Below are 9,997 nucleotides of genomic sequence, written 5' to 3'. Positions count from 1 at the left end.
AATTTAGACCCCAATAATATAAAAGGAACTAAAATTCCAAACTCTCAAACGTCATTTTCAAACTCATAAATGTCAAATCATGACTACGACTTCTATAGGAAGCTATAGGTATCCATTACATTCCATTCAATAGACATGAAGTATATGTTAACAGAAAATCACAGACATGTGCAAAATGTTAGTAGAAAGGGGGTGCGAGCTCACTCAGCATATATATCTTTTGCTTAAACTCTGTATATATATATATAATTTTTAATATAGCACGACGATGTGTAAGTTTTTATCAAGTTTACATCTATTGTCATAAAAGAGTATAGTAAGTTGTCACCAATAATTTGCTCACTCAACATAGCTTTTGCTTAAACTCTCTCTCTATATAGTTTTTAACAAAGCACGATAAAGTGTAAGTTTTTATCAAGTTCACATCTATTGTCACAAAAGAGTAGTAAGTTGTAACCGATAATTTGCTCATTCACCATATCTTTTGCTTAAACACACTCTCTCTCTCTCTATATATATATATATATTAAGAGAGAAAGAGAGAGAGAGTTGTTAATAAAGCATGACTAAGTGTAAATTTTTATCAAGTTTACATCTATTGTTACAAAAGAGTAGTAAATTGTGACCGATGATTTGCTCGTATTGACAAAGATAATGATTAATGTGTGTGTACTGTCATAAAGTACAGTCGTCCCTTCAACAAGAAGAACTAGTTACGACAGAAATAAGGTTTTAAATTCAAGAAACCGTGCGATTGTATAGCCAAAGGAAACAATTATTTTAATATAAAGAAAGCAACAATTCTGTAATAAAAACTGCTGAATTTTCAGCTTAATTTTTCATTCTATCTTTGTTACATGTTGTAAGGGGTAGATAAGAGTGCCTTAGGCACCCAGGTGGGGGGTGTGAGGTGGGGGTGGGGGGTAGGGGGTACTAAAAGGTGTCATGAGAAAAGAAGTTGGGCTAAAACATCAAATACTAAAAGTTAAATGGGCTTTCAAAAACCACACAAACTTAAACTCTAGAATCATTATTGGGCTTTTGGGCCACCCTACCAGAAACAGACTTTTCAGCCATGACCACTTCTCCTTTAGCCTCTCTTTCTGCTATCTGCCTCTTAGTGGACTTGTAATATGCAGCATAAATCAACAATTGGGCCAGCCCAAGAGCAGTTCCCATTGAATTAGGTGCCTGATACGAAAAGATTTAATTTATATACACTAACCGTATACAAATATTTTGCACCATCGATATATTTTAACATGTCGTAACAGATAAACCACACTGTCATGTCACTAGATGGTACAACTTGATTGTATTGCACACAGATTTATTTGATTGATTAGAGTACCTTTTTCATTTTCTTATTGATTCTTGGGACAAATAATGATATTTGTTAGCTTAATGAGGTAAATTACAAGCCAATAAAATTTGATTTGGTGGTTAAGTTAGAGCTATCATACTATAATTACTTATAAAGAATCAAATCAGGGAATATAAAAATTCACTTTTTTCCTTTTATAGAATGGTTGTTGATACTGGGACAAAGATATAAACATAATTAGAGTTAAAAAAGAGCCGTCATCTTGCCTAAAGAGAAGTTAAATTATACAATCAACAAAATAGAGACATCACATATATGAATTACTTATTGTCATTCCCATATAATCTTTGACAACAACAACATTCCCGTGAAATCCCACATGTGAGGTCGGAAAGAGTCCGGTATATACAAACCTTACCACAACCTCGTGGATGTAGAAAGGTCATTTTCAAAAGATCCTCGGCTCAAGTATAACAATTTCAAGCCATATAATCTTTGACTATATAGGGTAAATTATTTTCACTCATAATCACTAAATGACTAAATTCTATTTATATATCAGTAAAGTTATAAAATCAATTTTTTCATTAAAGTCATTGATTTATATGGTAGTTATCCAGCATATATAATTCGTCAGCAAGTCAAATTTTTCAGCACCGAAAAATAACATGTCAGCAATTATTGTAACTGAACAACTACTATAAACTAAAAACAAAATAAATGAAAAAAAAAATACATGTATAAAATTAAATTTATTTGTACTATATACTTACAAGAATGTAGGCATCAAAACGAATGAGGGCATAAGCAGTCCAACTAACACCATTGAGAAATGAAAAAAGTGAAAGGAAGAATGGCATGTACTCCACACTTTTGGTCTTGATCACCAATTTCTACAATAAACATCATTAAAAGAAACTTTAGTTTAAACATGAAAATTTCATGATTCTATTTAATTAACCCTTATATCATTAGGGTGCATGCATGTCTATGTATACATATATCTAGTAAATTAAAAAGTTGAGAAATTTATTTACCATGACTGACAAAGGGGAAGCATACATCAAAATGTTGCCCACCATGCAAATGCTACCAACAATAGCTGCCCTTTTTTTTATTTCGTCTTTATGGACAAAAGTTAGAACGCAAAACGCAAGTACAGCAACAAAAATAATTTCAACGACGACGATTAGAATAACTTTAATCCTCTGCTTACGATCCGAGTACAAGAAAAACAGCATAAGGTACACGATCTCGATGCCTAGACCAGTACCATTAATGGTTATAACTAAAATGCTGTGAGGTTGAACCATTGGAAGACCATATAATACCCAAAGTGCACAGTTGACAAATGTGGCTAGGTATGGAATTGGAGAAAATTGCTCCACGGACTTGCTTTTCCATATACGAACGAATGTCATCCTGTAAGAAAAAGTAAGAACAAAAATCACAAGTTTTAAAAGTCTTTCTTTTGTTTTGTTAAAAAAAAAAAAAAGTTTGTTCAATTGAACACCTTCCTATAAAATGTAACAAAAAGTAAATGCTCTATAAATGAGTTTTTGACTATATACATGAAAATGAGGTCTCAGGTTCATCTCAGGTTCAAGATAAACACTATGTGCTTTTTCTCATCTGTTCGATCTAAGCCTTGGTGGACAGAGTTATCTGATACTTATTGCTGGTGCGGGTTGTAGGTATCCCGTGAATTTAGTCGAGGTGCATCAAGTTGGCCCGGAGACTACGGTTATTAAAAAAAAAGAAAAACTATAACATCAACATTAATCTATCTTTACTTGTTATAATATGTAATATATATTTGCTCAATATTTTGTTTTTTTGAATGACGTGATAGTGTAAAAGGTTTTTTACAAAAAGGGTGTATAAAGGCTAAAAATCTTTATGCATTAAAAGCTTCTTTACTTTACTATAGTAAATAAAGGAGAGTTAAAAGAGAAAGCATGGGAATTGAAGCTTACAAGGGTGACAAAAACAAGACCAGTGCAATGATATTCCCTGAAAATTAAAAAAAAAAAACATTAAATTTTCCATTAAAAATTTTTGAAGAAATATAACAATAAAATCATGAACTCTTTTTTTTCTACATATATGTTTTTTGTTGAGTCTGTGTAGCTAGGGACCAAGCTAGAGGAGCGAAAGGGGTTCATTCGAATCTCTTTCACTAACAAAAATCACACGATTCGATGAAAATTCTAGCTCCGTCACAAAAGATAAGTGTGTGTGCTTTATAAAACTAAGCTAAGAAGTATATATGAAGAACTAACCAATAACACCAACACCAAACCTAGCAGCTTCCTTACCAAAAACCATAGCTATGAAGAAAAAAGAAGGGAAAAAAAATTACTTGAATTTTTATTTTTTTTCACTTGTGTGAAATGAAGATGTGGAGAAAAGTGTGAAGATGGGATAGCCTTATAAAGGATGAAGGTGGGAAGGGCTATTTTGGCTTTGTCCAAAAAAAAAAAGCATGCAAAGTTCTCTCTCCTTTGCATGACATGTAAAGTTATTTTGTTGGTCAATAAAATATAACATAAATAAAAAAGTCAACAAAAGAAAAAAAAATGAAACATATTTTTCTGTCCTCATTTATTATATTTTTCCTTTAATTTATTTTCAAAAATTTATTGTGCTTTTTTGTTTAAAGATAATCTCATTTTATCCTTAATGGATAAGCTATAGTTATACAAGTATCTATAATTTATTTTAAATCATACTATATTTGAAGATTATTTCTTTCTTTCTAGCTTTTCTGATTAGTTAAATATTATCATACTCTGTTCTATCTAAAATATTAGTCACATTTGATTTTACGGGTGTTAAATTACATAAATTATGATCAATATTTTAAAATTTTATAACATACTAACATGAGAAAATTAACGTACAACTTATTATAGTTTTAATATACTTTTTAAATAACAAAATTTTAATTTCAAAATTAACTTAATCACTTTTAGCCTAAAAAATAAATTAATTAGTTTTTAAAAGCAAAAGATGCCAATTATTTTGAATAAGAGAAAGTATAAGCTAGGGTCTAGGATTGATAAAATAGACTTTATAAATGAAGGTTAAATGAAGAGAGAAGAACACTATAGGGGCACGCCATTCAAGAATTTTCAGAATGACTATAAGATAATTTTTTTAAAAAGAAAGAATTAATTATTTTTGCATGGATTTTATAGTTAGCTTACACTGAATTCAAAGCTAAGCTTATCCATATATCCTTATCCATTTAAATCTGGTAGGAGTAAGGCATTATGAGTAATTCTTGAACGGGGTGCAATAATTTGAAGAAATGAGGAGAAATTCAATTAAAATAAATTATAATTAAATATTTTAAATACTATTTAATTTAATAAGTATGTTAATATCTTAAATAGGAGAAAAAATGGACTGATGGAGTTATATCTTTTGTTAGAACAATTATTGCTCTCTTCGTCCTATATTAATTATCAATATTATTAAAAATAATTATCCAAAATATTTATTAATTTATAAAATCAAGATTAAATTATCTTTGTCCATTTACTTTTAAAATAAGATTAAATTATCTTTTCCCATTAACTTTTAAAATTAAATGTTTTTTAAAGTAAATAATATCGATTACATTGAAAAAAGTTAAGATTATAATAGTTTAAAAAAACTTTTTACATAAAATATTCTAAAGTGCTTGAAACAAGAAAATATGGCAAATAATATGAAATGGGGAATAGCTAGATTACTAATTAATCTCCTTATTTAAATCAATAAACTTTAATTATGTATAAGTAAAAAAAAATTATAATTATCTATTAGCTAATTTAATAAAATAAAAATATCTGAGTGAGGGGTCCATGGAATTTTTTCGAGAAGACAACGTTGTAATAGAAATTTCAGAACTTTGTGTGTTGTTTGGTTTGTCAAGGAAAATTGAGAATCTAGAATTGTTTGTCACTGGTAACTGGTCACTCATGTCAATAATGTGAAAGGAAAAAAACATGAAAAATATCAATTTATAAAAAGGTGGTGGGTATATATCATGATGTGTGAATATCATTGACATGACGTTTTTTTTACACTTTTATTCTTTATTTACCTAAATTATTGGATGCCTATATAACTCACTGATCCAATTAAGAGATTAAGTTGAATTTAAATCGTATAAGGTAATTTAAGAAAAAATCTTGTGTATAAAAATGACATAAGCATATATAATAAGATATTTCCACTTTCCACTTAATATTATTTGTTATTTTGAATTCACTTATGAAAATAATTATAGAACTTAATACTTCATGCAATAATAGACAACAAAAATGAACCAGAAAAAGAAAAAGGGGGAATACAGTCATTAAGTGACGTTTAAAATATTTCAGAAATTAGATTATACAAAAACTGTTGTTGACTTTTGAGTTTTGACCAAAATCTTTAACTAAGGAAGTTTAAATAAGTTTTTCAGAAATTAGATTATATAAGAATAGTATTTGACTTTTTATTTGACCAAATTCGAAGTTCAAAATATTTCAAAAATTTGAATTATGTAAAGAGTTAACACTTGGACCTGCCAATCATACTTTTGACACATGACTTAATGTAAAGACTCATCTAGTCAACTAGTCAAACATTAGGTTTTGGGTCATCTCTAAGTCAAAAAATAATGTTGAAGGTATTTTTAGTCCAACAGATGAAATTAGGCAATTTTTCGAAGCAAAATTCAACATGTTAAGTGTATTTTTAAAGTAAAAAAAATGACTTTGAGATCATTTTTTATCTAATAGATGAAAGAAGCTAATTAGTTTTTAGCCAAATTCAATAAATTAAAGGTATTCTTAAGTCAAAATATAACCAAATGAGAGTATATAAGTTTTAGCCAAATGCAAAAATAGGTTAGAGGCATTTTAAACCCTTTTTCATTCCATCATTAAATTAAAGGAGGTGGGCAAATGGCTATTTAGTTCTTCTTTGTTAGGGAGCAATAAAGTTGTTCATAGTGAAGTTTTTATGATACAAATTTGATATAGTTGGGCAGATGGATTCTAAACATACATACTTAACAAGTTGTTTGGTAGTTAGTTCATAGGGGAGTTATGCAGGTGTTAAATCACGCATAAGTAATAATATCATGCTTGCTAGCTAGTTAGGAGGCAAGTCGTCATTATGTATAAAATTGATATGATGTTTTATTTGCAACTTAGAAATTCGCATAGCTAATGCATGTATAAGTAAGATAATTTATTTGTTATTTTATGCGGGATAGAAAGTGAAACAACTAATAACATGAATAAGTAAACGCATATTCCCTCTTTACTAATTCATTTGTTACTAATACCTACATAACTACTGATCAGTTATCTTCGTTTTAAGACTTCAAATTGAATGTTCGAAATCTTTTAATCTAACAAGAGAGACCAATAAATCTTTTAATCTTTTAGCAGTGTAGTACTAATCACCAAACACCAATTAAATCCTTATTATCATGTCATTAATAATTCATTGATGACCTTTAATAAGCAACATGTAACGTTTGCTTCTTTCTCTTATTATTTTTTTTTTTGTGTGTGTGTGTTGTTTTACTAGGTAGCAATATATGTAACGTTTGCAAGTGAGTGTAATAGATGTAGTGTAGGCAGAACAGAAAGTAGGAGACAACAAGACAAAAAAAAAGTTAATTCATTAAGTAATACTAATATATAAAGACAAATTTTACCTGCCATTGTGAAGTCAAGTTATTATTATAAGTTGGTTGAGACATTGAGTTTGGCTGTACATATGTTTTATTGAAACTCAAATGCTTAGGCATTACAATTCATCATGTGTCACAAAATGTCACTAGTGTGGTCACCCTAGCGTCGAATTCAAGATTTGAAATTTATGTGTTATTTTAATACCAAATATGTTGTTGTTATCACTAGTGTGGTCACCTTAGCGTCGAATTCAAAATTTGATATTTATGTATTATTTTAACAGTACTGAGTATGTTATTATAACGTTGTTGTGTTGTTTTAGTAATCTCAAGCTAATTTTATAATAATAATTACTTTCTTATAGTTCATTTTTATTTATTTCACTTTGTTTCACAAGAGTCAATTCAACTAAAATTTAAAGCTAATGATTAATTGAATTAGATTAATTTAATATTTTAAATTTAAAATTTAAATATTCAGATAATATAAGAAATATACTACTAGTAGAGGTTCTTCTCATATTAATATGATGAAAAAATATATATTATAATATTGATCAAAGTCTATACAGCTTGCACTCTTAAAAATAAACATGATAAGTAAAAGTGAGCGGAAAGAGGAAGTAGGTTTACAGTCAAATACTATAGATATTTAGTCAATCTCTTAGTATTTATATGTAGGGAATTTGAGTAAAAACTACTCTTTCCGTCATAATTTATGCGAAAATATTTGGGTAGACATAGAGCCTAAAATAAGTGATATAAAATTTTTTGGGTATAAATTATTTTTCTTATAAACCGTACTAAAAAAAATCACATAAATTGATATCTAGAGAATATACTTACATTATACACACTATTCATTGACTTGCATCAATATTGTCCGACAAATGCCCCGTTGAGGAGAAAGAGGTTCACGTAAATATTTATTTGTAAATTTATTATTAAAAAAAATAAGTTAATGATTTTGAAAACAAGGTATGTTATAATGTTATAAAAAGTAAAATAATATAATAATATAAAAAATATTATCGCATGATCGCCGATTGGTAAATAATTGTTGAGACTTTAAGTGAAATTGCTTGATTGGTTAATATTTGTTGAACTTTAAGTAAAATTAGCAAATTATAACTAACTTGTAATGCGTGTTAAAAGAAACTTCTATATATCACTCATTTCATCTCATTTTAACCATAGTTTTAGATTAAATAAATTACTATTCCAAAAGTAGATAACCATAAAACATTTTATTTCCACGTAGAGTTGAGATGGAAGTTAGACATAATTTGATAATAATAAGGTCGACAAGTCCTAAGGTAAGTAAAAAAATTTTGAAGTACAATGTTTGAAAAACGTAAGAAAATAGACAAAAACTATACATATGTACAATAATTGGTTAAACTTATTCATAACTAATCTAAATTAATGATTTACACATTAATCTTAATTTAATTTATATAATTCAATTTATATTCATCAGCTATTTACAATCAACTAACTGAAACGAACACTTTTTCTTTTCTTTTTTTCATATAAACTTTGACCTATCTAGAATGGATAATTATTACTGATAAAATCTTAAACAACCTTCAACATAAATGGACTGGGAGAAACATTAATTGTTTAGATGTGAAAAAACGTAAAAGTAAATTATGAGTAAATAATTGGCCAAACTTTATTTTCAAGAACATCCAAATTCAGTTGGATGAAAACCCAATGCATTTGAAAAAGGTGTCTCGGTGTACAAAAGCTCCTGCTATGCATGAGATTTAGAGAAGGGCCGAACTATAAGGATATATTGTATGCAATCTTATTTTATATTTCTGCATGAGACTAAGGAATGACCGAACTACAAGAATCTATTATACAAAGTCTCACCTTATATTTCTGCAAGATACTGTTAGACGTCTTTTGCAAATGAGAGAGGGGAAAAATAAGTATATACTTTTAAGTTTAAGTACTTTAAGTAAATCCAACTCAACTTTGTCATTTCTTTACCAAAAGCAATAAATTCTAATTAACTTGTTAGTTATGAAGTGTGTGGTTGGTGAATTAATTAAGTTAAAAAAAATTATAGTATATCCTTCTCTTTTAATTAGAAATTTTAAGTTCGAATCTTTTAAAATGAGAAAATTTCTAGTAGGGTTACTTCTCTTTTTAATAAGGCCTTACATGATACATAATTGAATAAAGCTAATGATATCAAATAGTATTAGATGATAATAATCCAAATAGTGAATATTAAGTACTAGAAAAGAAGTAGTAGAAGAGGAAAATTGAAGAGAGTATCAATTGTCCCATCAATTTGTATACAAATAATTTTATTTTGGTGGGAGGGATATCAATACTTCCTCTTAATCACAAGTTTTAACATAATGTAATTTTCTTTTAATAGATTATATGAATTTAAATTAGTCGAGTTAGTGCACATCTTATGCTTAGATTTTACAAAAAGAGTAAAGTATATCTAGCGAGCCTAAAGATAAATATCTTACAGAGTTATTAAAGTAACTTAGACATAAAAATAGGTCGTTTGGACCTTTTCCTCGTGGACAAGAAGATTAATGCCACTATATCCCTTGTCTTTGCTTCTATACTTTCTCCATTCATTTTTATCGGTTGTGTTTCTCTTTACGAAAGTTTATTTAATTAATTTTTGGAGTTAAATAAAATTTGATTAGTTCAGTATTTTAAATTTAATATGTAGATGTTTGAAAATTATATGACAAATATTATAGATTGCATTCTATCTGATATTAATATTATGAAAAACTATCTTAAATATTGATTAAAATTCATGCAATTGAATACTCGAGAAGTAAAACGTGACAAAAAAAAGATGAACGGGCATATTTATTCAACTATGAAAAGAGCATTAAACTGTGGCCAATTAATGTGCATAGAGCCTTTACATCCATAGTCACCGCCCCTTTTCACCAATACTCCCATTATGATTCCTTTTTATGCAAATTATGGACAGACAAGTCCCAATG

The 9,997-nt window shown here is 28.1% G+C and overlaps 1 protein-coding gene across 1 annotated transcript; it reads right to left on the bottom strand.

Moving 5' to 3' along the window:
- Positions 1-804: 804 nt before the first annotated feature.
- On the bottom strand, positions 805-3,766 carry LOC107863962 (bidirectional sugar transporter SWEET7). Its single transcript, XM_016710185.2, has 5 exons — positions 3,607-3,766; positions 3,301-3,337; positions 2,362-2,746; positions 2,098-2,217; positions 805-1,191 (listed from the first exon to the last, which is right to left on the bottom strand). Exons 1-5 carry the CDS (start codon positions 3,650-3,652, stop codon positions 1,015-1,017), a joined length of 765 nt encoding a protein of 254 aa, XP_016565671.1. The 5' UTR covers positions 3,653-3,766; the 3' UTR covers positions 805-1,014.
- Positions 3,767-9,997: the final 6,231 nt, after the last annotated feature.

Source organism: Capsicum annuum, chromosome 1, assembly GCF_002878395.1.
Source record: "Capsicum annuum cultivar UCD-10X-F1 chromosome 1, UCD10Xv1.1, whole genome shotgun sequence".
Lineage (NCBI taxonomy): Eukaryota > Viridiplantae > Streptophyta > Magnoliopsida > Solanales > Solanaceae > Capsicum > Capsicum annuum.
Note: the sequence above shows the minus strand (reverse complement) of the source record. Positions and strands in the feature narration are given on the sequence as shown.

Bases quoted from the DNA above. Each gene is read 5' to 3' on its own strand.
- LOC107863962 (XM_016710185.2), bottom strand. From the start codon at position 3,652: ATGGTTTTTGGTAAGGAAGCTGCTAGGTTTGGTGTTGGTGTTATTG. The intron at 2,747-3,300 runs GTAAGCTTCAAT...TTTTTCTTACAG, and splicing joins GTCTTGTTTTTGTCACCCTT to GATGACATTCGTTCGTATAT. The intron at 1,192-2,097 runs GTAAGTATATAG...TTTTCGTATCAG, and splicing joins GTTTTGATGCCTACATTCTT to GCACCTAATTCAATGGGAAC.